Consider the following 13,040-nt stretch of genomic DNA (forward strand, 5'->3'; position numbering starts at 1 on the left):
TGGCCAATTACAACCATTTTCTACCAACTTTGGCCAAAAACACCAACTTTGGCCAATTACAACCATTTTCTACCAACTTTGACCAAAAACACCAACTTTGGCCAATTACAACCATTTTCTACCAACTTTGGCCAATTACAACCATTTTCTACCAACTTTGACCAATTACAACCATTTTCTACCAACTTTGGCCAATTACAACCATTTTCTACCAACTTTAACCAAAAACACCAACTTTGGCCAATTACAACCATTTTCTACCAACTTTGACCAATTACAACCATTTTCTATCAACTTTGACCAATTACAACCATTTTCTACCAACTTTGGCCAATTACAACCATTTTCTACCAACTTTGACCAAAAACACCAACTTTGGCCAATTACAACCATTTTCTACCAACTTTGGCCAATTACAACCATTTTCTACCAACTTTGACCAAAAACACCAACTTTGGCCAATTACAACCATTTTCTACCAACTTTAACCAAAAACACCAACTTTGGCCAATTACAACCATTTTCTACCAACTTTGACCAAAAACACCAACTTTGGCCAATTACAACCATTTTCTACCAACTTTGGCCAATTACAACCATTTTCTACCAACTTTGACCAATTACAACCATTTTCTACCAACTTTGGCCAATTACAACCATTTTCTACCAACTTTGACCAAAAACACCAACTTTGGCCAATTACAACCATTTTCTACCAACTTTGACCAATTACAACCATTTTCTACCAACTTTAACCAAAAACACCAACTTTGGAAAATTACAACCATTTTCTACCAACTTTGGCCAAAAACACCAACTTTGGCCAATTACAACCATTTTCTACCAACTTTGACCAAAAACACCAACTTTGGCCAATTACAACCATTTTCTACCAACTTTGGCCAATTACAACCATTTTCTACCAACTTTGACCAATTACAACCATTTTCTACCAACTTTGGCCAATTACAACCATTTTCTACCAACTTTGGCCAAAAACACCAACTTTGGCCAATTACAACCATTTTCTACCAACTTTGACCAATTACAACCATTTTCTACCAACTTTAACCAAAAACACCAACTTTGGCCAATTACAACCATTTTCTACCAACTTTGGCCAAAAACACCAACTTTGGCCAATTACAACCATTTTCTACCAACTTTGACCAAAAACACCAACTTTGGCCAATTACAACCATTTTCTACCAACTTTGGCCAATTACAACCATTTTCTACCAACTTTGACCAATTACAACCATTTTCTACCAACTTTGGCCAATTACAACCATTTTCTACCAACTTTGACCAAAAACACCAACTTTGGCCAATTACAACCATTTTCTACCAACTTTGACCAAAAACACCAACTTTGGCCAATTACAACCATTTTCTACCAACTTTGACCAAAAACACCAACTTTGGCCAATTACAACCATTTTCTACCAACTTTGACCAAAAACACCAACTTTGGCCAATTACAACCATTTTCTATCAACTTTGACCAAAAACACCAACTTTGGCCAATTACAACCATTTTCTACCAACTTTGACCAAAAACACCAACTTTGACCAATTACAACCATTTTCTACCAACTTTGACCAATTACAACCATTTTCTACCAACTTTGACCAAAAACACCAACTTTGGCCAATTACAACCATTTTCTACCAACTTTGACCAAAAACACCAACTTTAACCAATTACAACCATTTTCTACCAACTTTGACCAAAAACACCAACTTTAACTAATTACAACCATTTTCTACCAACTTTGACCAATTACAACCATTTTCTACCAACTTTGACCAATTACAACCATTTTCTACCAACTTTGGCCAATTACAACCATTTTCTACCAACTTTGACCAAAAACACCAACTTTGGCCAATTACAACCATTTTCTACCAACTTTGACCAAAAACACCAACTTTGGCCAATTACAACCATTTTCTACCAACTTTAACCAATTACAACCATTTTCTACCAACTTTAACCAATTACAACCATTTTCTACCAACTTTGACCAAAAACACCAACTTTGACCAATTACAACCATTTTCTACCAACTTTGACCAAAAACACCAACTTTGGCCAATAACAACCATTTTCTACCAACATTGACCAATTATAACCATTTTCTACCAACTTTGACCAAAAACACCAACTTTGGCCAATTACAACCATTTTCTACCAACTTTAACCAATTACAACCATTTTCTACCAACTTTGGCCAATTACAACCATTTTCTACCAACTTTGACCAAAAACACCAACTTTGGCCAATTACAACCATTTTCTACCAACTTTGACCAAAAACACCAACTTTGGCCAATTACAACCATTTTATACCAACTTTGACCAAAAACACCAACTTTGGCCAATTACAACCATTTTCTACCAACTTTGACCAAAAACACCAACTTTGGCCAATTACAACCATTTTCTACCAACTTTGACCAAAAACACCAACTTTGGCCAATTACAACCATTTTCTACCAACTTTGACCAAAAACACCAACTTTGGCCAATTACAACCATTTTCTACCAACTTTAACCAATTACAACCATTTTCTACCAACTTTAACCAATTACAACCATTTTCTACCAACTTTGACCAAAAACACCAACTTTGACCAATTACAACCATTTTCTACCAACTTTGACCAAAAACACCAACTTTGGCCAATTACAACCATTTTCTACCAACTTTGACCAATTACAACCATTTTCTACCAACTTTGACCAAAAACACCAACTTTGACCAATTACAACCATTTTCTACCAACTTTGACCAAAAACACCAACTTTGACCAATTACAACCATTTTCTACCAACTTTGACCAAAAACACCAACTTTGGCCAATTACAACCATTTTCTACCAACTTTGACCAATTACAACCATTTTCTACCAACTTTGACCAATTACAACCATTTTCTACCAACTTTGACCAAAAACACCAACTTTGACCAATTACAACCATTTTCTACCAACTTTGACCAAAAACACCAACTTTGACCAATTACAACCATTTTCTACCAACTTTAACCAATTACAACCATTTTCTACCAACTTTGACCAAAAACACCAACATTGGCCAATTACAACCATTTTCTACCAACTTTGGCCAATTACAACCATTTTCTACCAACTTTAACCAATTACAACCATTTTCTACCAACTTTGACCAAAAACACCAACTTTGGCCAATTACAACCATTTTCTACCAACTTTGACCAAAAACACCAACTTTGACCAATTACAACCATTTTCTACCAACTTTGACCAAAAACACCAACTTTGACCAATTACAACCATTTTCTACAAACTTTGACCAAAAACACCAACTTTGGCCAATTACAACCATTTTCTACCAACTTTGGCCAATTACAACCATTTTCTACCAACTTTAACCAAAAACACCAACTTTGACCAATTACAACCATTTTCTACCAACTTTAACCAAAAACACCAACTTTGACCAATTACAACCATTTTCTACCAACTTTTAACAATTACAACCATTTTCTACCAACTTTGACCAAAAACACCAACATTGGCCAATTACAACCATTTTCTACCAACTTTGACCAATTACAACCATTTTCTACCAACTTTGGCCAATTACAACCATTTTCTACCAACTTTGACCAAAAACACCAACTTTGGCCAATTACAACCATTTTCTACCAACTTTGACCAAAAACACCAACTTTGGCCAATTACAACCATTTTCTACCAACTTTGACCAATTACAACCATTTTCTACCAACTTTGACCAAAAACACCAACTTTGGCCAATTACAACCATTTTCTACCAACTTTGACCAATTACAACCATTTTCTACCAACTTTGACCAAAAACACCAACTTTGGCCAATTACAACCATTTTCTACCAACTTTGGCCAATTATAACCATTTTCTACCAACTTTTAACAATTACAACCATTTTCTACCAACTTTGACCAAAAACACCAACTTTGACCAATTACAACCATTTTCTACCAACTGTAGTGTCGTAAGTGTAGGTTAGCGTATAAGCGTATAGTGTAAGCGTTAGATGTAAGTATATGTATATATGTATTAGACTAAGAATAAAGAGTGAGTCGATAAATAGCACTCGAACGAGCAACACCTAACTCCATAATAGTTGGCGACGAGGAAAAAGCAAACGAAAAGTCAAATATTAGTCATGTCGTTAATCGGAGAAATTGAACCATTTGTCATGGGCGAAAGCATCAGGGAGTACTTGGAACGTATTGATATTTTTTTCCAAGTTAACGAGGTGGAAGATTCAAAGAAAACAGTGATGTTGTTAACGTTGGGAGGAGCATCGCTGTATAGCCTCATATCAAAGATGGTGTTGCCTGAACAGCCAAAGACGCTAAACTACGAGAAGCTGTGCATTAAGCTGCAAGAGCAATTGGAACAGAAAGTCAACGTAGTGGCGGAACGGTTCAACTTTAGAAACTGTCTACAAAAAGATAGTTCTGTTGCGGAGTACATCGTGGAACTGAAATCGCTCGCACAATCGTGTAAATTCACGTGCTGTCTAAAGGAAAGCTTGCGAGATCAATTAGTAGTTGGTGTCCGAGATGAAGGACTAAGGAAACGTCTTCTTCGAGAGTCCGAGTTAACATTCGAGAGTGCAGAAAATATCGCCAGAACATGGGAAGCTGCGGATGAACAAAACGAAACATTTACATCGAAAGAGAAACCGAGGGAAATGGCGGTGATTAAGTGTGCGCCAAAACGAAGCGTCGGTCCAAAAGTGCACTACCACCGTGGGAACAGTACACCTTTACATCAACAGAGCTACACGCATAAGCAGGAGAGCAAGCAGCAGCAGCAGCAGCAGCAGCAGCAGCAGCAGCAGCAGCAGTGTTACAGATGTGGAAGATCGCATAATCCACAGACATGTCCTGCGCGTATGTGGCAGTGTTTCAACTGTAAGAAGTATGGTCATGTGTCGTCGTGTTGCCGAAGTACGAACGTGCATAGTTTGCGAGCGGAACCGAAGGATGTGTCGCTAACACGCATATTAGAAGAGAATACGATCAGTAATCCAGAAGTGTGCGTTTTAAATATCAACGGTGTAGACATTGCGTTTGAGATAGACTGTGGTGCGTGTAATACGGTAATACCGGAGAGTGTGTATCGGAAAGAGTTTGCTAATGTCGAATTAGAACAAACACATTTGCGTTTTATTACGGCATCGGGTCAACGTCTGACACCGTTAGGAAAAATATGCGTAAACGTAGCGATAAAAAGTAAAACGGTCCGTCTAGAAGTCAACGTAATTAAAACAGAAAATAACGGTAATCCTTTACTAGGTCGTGATGCGTTGGATATATTATTTCCGGATTGGCGAAAAGGTTTTAAATTAAATCAAATCGAAGCGGACAAATGGCTTGGAGACATGAAAAAAATGTTTCCGAATCTAACAAACGGAAATAACAAGGAAACGATAGAAGGGTTTGAAGCCAGTTTAGTGTTAAAACCTAATTTTACCCCAATTTTCCATAAAGCGTATTCAGTGCCGTTCGCATTAATAGAAAAAGTTGAAGCCAACCTAGATAAATTAGTGAATGACGGTATACTAGTACCAATACGTACATCAGCGTGGGCGAGCCCTATAGTGGTTGTAGGAAAAAGTGATGGCTCAGTACGTATCTGTTTGGATGGAAAAGCTACGATAAATAAATATCTTACGGTAGAACATTACCCATTACCGAGGATTGATGATATTTTGGCGAAAATTGCAAATTGGACAGTTTTTTGCAAAATAGACCTAACAGGAGCGTACTTGCAAGTAAAGTTATCAGAAAATTCGCAAAATATTTGTACTATAAATACGCATAAAGGGCTATACAAGTACACTAGAATGCCATTTGGAGTACAGTCTGCGCCTGCAATATTTCAAACAATAGTAGATCAAATATTGTTAAAGACTAAAGGCATTGCGTATATGGACGACATACTCGTTGGCGGAGAAAATGAAAAACAATGCATGGAGAATGTATGCGAAGTTTTAAAAAGGCTGGAATTGCATAAAGTAAAGATAAACGAAAAGAAGTCGGAATTTTTTAAAACAGAAATAGAGTACCTAGGCTACAAAATATCAAAGAACGGAATAACACCAAATGAGTCAAAAGTAAAAGCGATTATTGAAGCACCGGTACCATCAGATGTGATGCAATTACAAGCGTATCTAGGCATGATAAATTATTACAGCAGGTTTTTGCCAAATCTAGCAACAATATTGAGTCCGATGTATGAACTTCTACGCAAAGACAAAAAATATGTATGGTCAAAGGAATGTCAGGAATCATTCGAAAAAGCGAAATCAATGTTAGTAGATAACAACGTTTTAGTACCATTTGATCCTAAAAAACCTGTTATTTTAGCAGTAGATGCAAGTCCTTACGGTTTAGGTGCAGTTTTGTCTCATGAAATTGGAGGGGTAGAAAAACCTATATATTTTGCTTCAACAACTCTTTCTCAAGCACAGAGAAATTACGCACAGGTTCATAAGGAAGCATTAGCCGTTGTTTTCGGTGTCCAAAAGTTTCATAAATACATTTACGGAATCAAATTCAAACTGGTAACAGATAACTCAGGCGTCAAAGAAATATTCAAACCGTCAAGAACAACTTCGTCTATAGCAGTAGCTAGGCTGAGCCGATGGGCATTGTTATTAGCCAATTATGAATATGTGATAGAGCATAGGCCAGGAAAATGTATGGGTCACGTGGATGGGTTAAGTAGATTACCTTTGGCAGAAATTTTAGAGATAGATGAGGAGTTCACACAATTAAATGCGATTTCGTCTTCCTCAATTATCGATATTGAGTTGGTCAAACAATTCCAAAAGTCAGATAGTATTTTGCAAAAAGTCTACAAAAATGTTAAGTATGGATGGTCGAACAATGTGAAATGGGAGTTGAAAGATTATGCTAAAGTTAGTAACAGTTTAGCAATAGAAGATGGAGTATTATTTTTTAACGATCGAGTAGTAATACCAGATAAGCTGAAAGATAAAATTGTCAGTCTATTCCATGAAAACCATGATGGTTTGGTAAGAATGAAAATGTCAGCTAGGAAACTCGTGTGGTGGAAAAATATAAATAGAGAATTTGAGCAGTATATAAAAGCATGTCAAGTCTGTCAGTGTAGACAAATCGTACCAAAAGAAATAGTCGCAACCAAATGGTTGCAATGTACGCGTCCGTTTCAAAGAGTGCATATAGATTTTTTCTTTTTTGAAAATAGTACGTTATTTATAATAGTCGATAGTTTTTCCAAGTTCATGGAAGTAAAAATTATGAAAAGTACTAAGGCAGAAAATGTTATAGAGATGCTAGAAATATTTTTTGCATATTTTGGGTTACCAGAGGAAATCGTGTCAGATAATGGTCCTCCATTTAGTTCAGAAAAGTTTTTGTCGTTCTTAAGAGCAAAAGGTATAAAAGTGAGTAAGTCCCCGCCGTACCACCCACAGTCAAACGGGTTGGCCGAGAGAGCGGTTAGGACAGTAAAAGATAGTCTAAAAAAGTATTTGTTGGATACAAGATTAAAACCATTAAGTCTACAAAGGAAGCTGAATCACTTTCTAATCAGTTATAGAAATAGTCCATGTACTGTAACTAAAGTCACGCCGTCGGAGAGAGTATTTTGCTACGTACCACACACATTAATAACAAAAGTAAATCCTATAAAAGGACACGAAAGACAAATCTTAACTAAGGTAGAATCAAGAAGGCAAGTTCCAATGATAACAAATCATGATCAGTATGAAGAAGAGGAAGAAGTGTATTACAAAAATCACTTTAAGGAACATATGAGATGGATTCCAGCAATAGTCAAAAAGAAAATAAGTGGTCTAAGATACTTAATAAGTCTGAATGGAGTAATACGCATGGTGCATAAAAACCAAATAAGGAAAAAGGATAGTAGGATGAGTAAGAATGTAATTGTAGTACCAACAAATGTAAATATTTCACATAAAAGGAAAAGGAGTGAATCAAGTCCTCCACCGTTAAGACGATCGAAAAGACTGGAAGGACAACCAAGATTAAAGTATCCTAGATAGAAAGTAAACTTCGTTTAAGGGGGAGAATGTAGTGTCGTAAGTGTAGGTTAGCGTATAAGCGTATAGTGTAAGCGTTAGATGTAAGTATATGTATGTATGTATTAGACTAAGAATAAAGAGTGAGTCGATAAATAGCACTCGAACGAGCAACACCTAACTCCATAATAGTTGGCGACGAGGAAAAAGCAAACGAAAAGTCAAATATTAGTCATGTCGTTAATCGGAGAAATTGAACCATTTGTCATGGGCGAAAGCATCAGGGAGTACTTGGAACGTATTGATATTTTTTTCCAAGTTAACGAGGTGGAAGATTCAAAGAAAACAGTGATGTTGTTAACGTTGGGAGGAGCATCGCTGTATAGCCTCATATCAAAGATGGTGTTGCCTGAACAGCCAAAGACGCTAAACTACGAGAAGCTGTGCATTAAGCTGCAAGAGCAATTGGAACAGAAAGTCAACGTAGTGGCGGAACGGTTCAACTTTAGAAACTGTCTACAAAAAGATAGTTCTGTTGCGGAGTACATCGTGGAACTGAAATCGCTCGCACAATCGTGTAAATTCACGTGCTGTCTAAAGGAAAGCTTGCGAGATCAATTAGTAGTTGGTGTCCGAGATGAAGGACTAAGGAAACGTCTTCTTCGAGAGTCCGAGTTAACATTCGAGAGTGCAGAAAATATCGCCAGAACATGGGAAGCTGCGGATGAACAAAACGAAACATTTACATCGAAAGAGAAACCGAGGGAAATGGCGGTGATTAAGTGTGCGCCAAAACGAAGCGTCGGTCCAAAAGTGCACTACCACCGTGGGAACAGTACACCTTTACATCAACAGAGCTACACGCATAAGCAGGAGAGCAAGCAGCAGCAGCAGCAGCAGCAGCAGCAGCAGCAGCAGCAGTGTTACAGATGTGGAAGATCGCATAATCCACAGACATGTCCTGCGCGTATGTGGCAGTGTTTCAACTGTAAGAAGTATGGTCATGTGTCGTCGTGTTGCCGAAGTACGAACGTGCATAGTTTGCGAGCGGAACCGAAGGATGTGTCGCTAACACGCATATTAGAAGAGAATACGATCAGTAATCCAGAAGTGTGCGTTTTAAATATCAACGGTGTAGACATTGCGTTTGAGATAGACTGTGGTGCGTGTAATACGGTAATACCGGAGAGTGTGTATCGGAAAGAGTTTGCTAATGTCGAATTAGAACAAACACATTTGCGTTTTATTACGGCATCGGGTCAACGTCTGACACCGTTAGGAAAAATATGCGTAAACGTAGCGATAAAAAGTAAAACGGTCCGTCTAGAAGTCAACGTAATTAAAACAGAAAATAACGGTAATCCTTTACTAGGTCGTGATGCGTTGGATATATTATTTCCGGATTGGCGAAAAGGTTTTAAATTAAATCAAATCGAAGCGGACAAATGGCTTGGAGACATGAAAAAAATGTTTCCGAATCTAACAAACGGAAATAACAAGGAAACGATAGAAGGGTTTGAAGCCAGTTTAGTGTTAAAACCTAATTTTACCCCAATTTTCCATAAAGCGTATTCAGTGCCGTTCGCATTAATAGAAAAAGTTGAAGCCAACCTAGATAAATTAGTGAATGACGGTATACTAGTACCAATACGTACATCAGCGTGGGCGAGCCCTATAGTGGTTGTAGGAAAAAGTGATGGCTCAGTACGTATCTGTTTGGATGGAAAAGCTACGATAAATAAATATCTTACGGTAGAACATTACCCATTACCGAGGATTGATGATATTTTGGCGAAAATTGCAAATTGGACAGTTTTTTGCAAAATACACCTAACAGGAGCGTACTTGCAAGTAAAGTTATCAGAAAATTCGCAAAATATTTGTACTATAAATACGCATAAAGGGCTATACAAGTACACTAGAATGCCATTTGGAGTACAGTCTGCGCCTGCAATATTTCAAACAATAGTAGATCAAATATTGTTAAAGACTAAAGGCATTGCGTATATGGACGACATACTCGTTGGCGGAGAAAATGAAAAACAATGCATGGAGAATGTATGCGAAGTTTTAAAAAGGCTGGAATTGCATAAAGTAAAGATAAACGAAAAGAAGTCGGAATTTTTTAAAACAGAAATAGAGTACCTAGGCTACAAAATATCAAAGAACGGAATAACACCAAATGAGTCAAAAGTAAAAGCGATTATTGAAGCACCGGTACCATCAGATGTGATGCAATTACAAGCGTATCTAGGCATGATAAATTATTACAGCAGGTTTTTGCCAAATCTAGCAACAATATTGAGTCCGATGTATGAACTTCTACGCAAAGACAAAAAATATGTATGGTCAAAGGAATGTCAGGAATCATTCGAAAAAGCGAAATCAATGTTAGTAGATAACAACGTTTTAGTACCATTTGATCCTAAAAAACCTGTTATTTTAGCAGTAGATGCAAGTCCTTACGGTTTAGGTGCAGTTTTGTCTCATGAAATTGGAGGGGTAGAAAAACCTATATATTTTGCTTCAACAACTCTTTCTCAAGCACAGAGAAATTACGCACAGGTTCATAAGGAAGCATTAGCCGTTGTTTTCGGTGTCCAAAAGTTTCATAAATACATTTACGGAATCAAATTCAAACTGGTAACAGATAACTCAGGCGTCAAAGAAATATTCAAACCGTCAAGAACAACTTCGTCTATAGCAGTAGCTAGGCTGAGCCGATGGGCATTGTTATTAGCCAATTATGAATATGTGATAGAGCATAGGCCAGGAAAATGTATGGGTCACGTGGATGGGTTAAGTAGATTACCTTTGGCAGAAATTTTAGAGATAGATGAGGAGTTCACACAATTAAATGCGATTTCGTCTTCCTCAATTATCGATATTGAGTTGGTCAAACAATTCCAAAAGTCAGATAGTATTTTGCAAAAAGTCTACAAAAATGTTAAGTATGGATGGTCGAACAATGTGAAATGGGAGTTGAAAGATTATGCTAAAGTTAGTAACAGTTTAGCAATAGAAGATGGAGTATTATTTTTTAACGATCGAGTAGTAATACCAGATAAGCTGAAAGATAAAATTGTCAGTCTATTCCATGAAAACCATGATGGTTTGGTAAGAATGAAAATGTCAGCTAGGAAACTCGTGTGGTGGAAAAATATAAATAGAGAATTTGAGCAGTATATAAAAGCATGTCAAGTCTGTCAGTGTAGACAAATCGTACCAAAAGAAATAGTCGCAACCAAATGGTTGCAATGTACGCGTCCGTTTCAAAGAGTGCATATAGATTTTTTCTTTTTTGAAAATAGTACGTTATTTATAATAGTCGATAGTTTTTCCAAGTTCATGGAAGTAAAAATTATGAAAAGTACTAAGGCAGAAAATGTTATAGAGATGCTAGAAATATTTTTTGCATATTTTGGGTTACCAGAGGAAATCGTGTCAGATAATGGTCCTCCATTTAGTTCAGAAAAGTTTTTGTCGTTCTTAAGAGCAAAAGGTATAAAAGTGAGTAAGTCCCCGCCGTACCACCCACAGTCAAACGGGTTGGCCGAGAGAGCGGTTAGGACAGTAAAAGATAGTCTAAAAAAGTATTTGTTGGATACAAGATTAAAACCATTAAGTCTACAAAGGAAGCTGAATCACTTTCTAATCAGTTATAGAAATAGTCCATGTACTGTAACTAAAGTCACGCCGTCGGAGAGAGTATTTTGCTACGTACCACACACATTAATAACAAAAGTAAATCCTATAAAAGGACACGAAAGACAAATCTTAACTAAGGTAGAATCAAGAAGGCAAGTTCCAATGATAACAAATCATGATCAGTATGAAGAAGAGGAAGAAGTGTATTACAAAAATCACTTTAAGGAACATATGAGATGGATTCCAGCAATAGTCAAAAAGAAAATAAGTGGTCTAAGATACTTAATAAGTCTGAATGGAGTAATACGCATGGTGCATAAAAACCAAATAAGGAAAAAGGATAGTAGGATGAGTAAGAATGTAATTGTAGTACCAACAAATGTAAATATTTCACATAAAAGGAAAAGGAGTGAATCAAGTCCTCCACCGTTAAGACGATCGAAAAGACTGGAAGGACAACCAAGATTAAAGTATCCTAGATAGAAAGTAAACTTCGTTTAAGGGGGAGAATGTAGTGTCGTAAGTGTAGGTTAGCGTATAAGCGTATAGTGTAAGCGTTAGATGTAAGTATATGTATGTATGTATTAGACTAAGAATAAAGAGTGAGTCGATAAATAGCACTCGAACGAGCAACACCTAACTCCATAATACCAACTTTGACCAAAAACACCAACTTTGGCCAATTACAACCATTTTCTACCAACTTTGACCAAAAACACCAACTTTGGCCAATTACAACCATTTTCTACCAACTTTAACCAATTACAACCATTTTCTACCAACTTTAACCAATTATAACCATTTTCTACCAACTTTGACCAAAAACACCAACTTTGACAAATTACAACCATTTTCTACCAACTTTGACCAAAAACACCAACTTTGGCCAATAACAACCATTTTCTACCAACTTTGGCCAAAAACACCAACTTTGGCCAATTACAACCATTTTCTACCAACTTTGACCAAAAACACCAACTTTGGCCAATTACAACCATTTTCTACCAACTTTGACCAAAAACACCAACTTTGGCCAATTACAACCATTTTCTACCAACTTTGACCAAAAACACCAACTTTGGCCAATTACAACCATTTTCTACCAACTTTGACCAAAAACACCAACTTTGGCCAATTACAACCATTTTCTACCAACTTTAACCAATTACAACCATTTTCTACCAACTTTGACCAATTACAACCATTTTCTACCAACTTTGACCAAAAACACCAACTTTGACCAATTACAACCATTTTCTACCAACTTTGACCAAAAACACCAACTTTGGCCAATTACAACCATTTTCTACCAACTTTGAC

The 13,040-nt window shown here is 36.8% G+C and overlaps 1 protein-coding gene across 1 annotated transcript; it reads left to right on the forward strand.

Annotated features, from left to right (window-relative positions):
* Positions 1–4,089: 4,089 nt before the first annotated feature.
* Positions 4,090–11,221, forward strand: LOC125774582 (uncharacterized protein K02A2.6-like). Its single transcript, XM_049444683.1, has one exon. It carries the CDS (start codon positions 4,197–4,199, stop codon positions 8,094–8,096), a length of 3,900 nt encoding a protein of 1,299 aa, XP_049300640.1. The 5' UTR covers positions 4,090–4,196; the 3' UTR covers positions 8,097–11,221.
* The last annotated feature ends 1,819 nt before the right edge of the window (positions 11,222–13,040 follow it).

Source organism: Anopheles funestus, unplaced genomic scaffold, assembly GCF_943734845.2.
Source record: "Anopheles funestus unplaced genomic scaffold, idAnoFuneDA-416_04 scaffold_32_ctg1, whole genome shotgun sequence".
In the NCBI taxonomy this organism is placed as follows: domain Eukaryota; kingdom Metazoa; phylum Arthropoda; class Insecta; order Diptera; family Culicidae; genus Anopheles; species Anopheles funestus.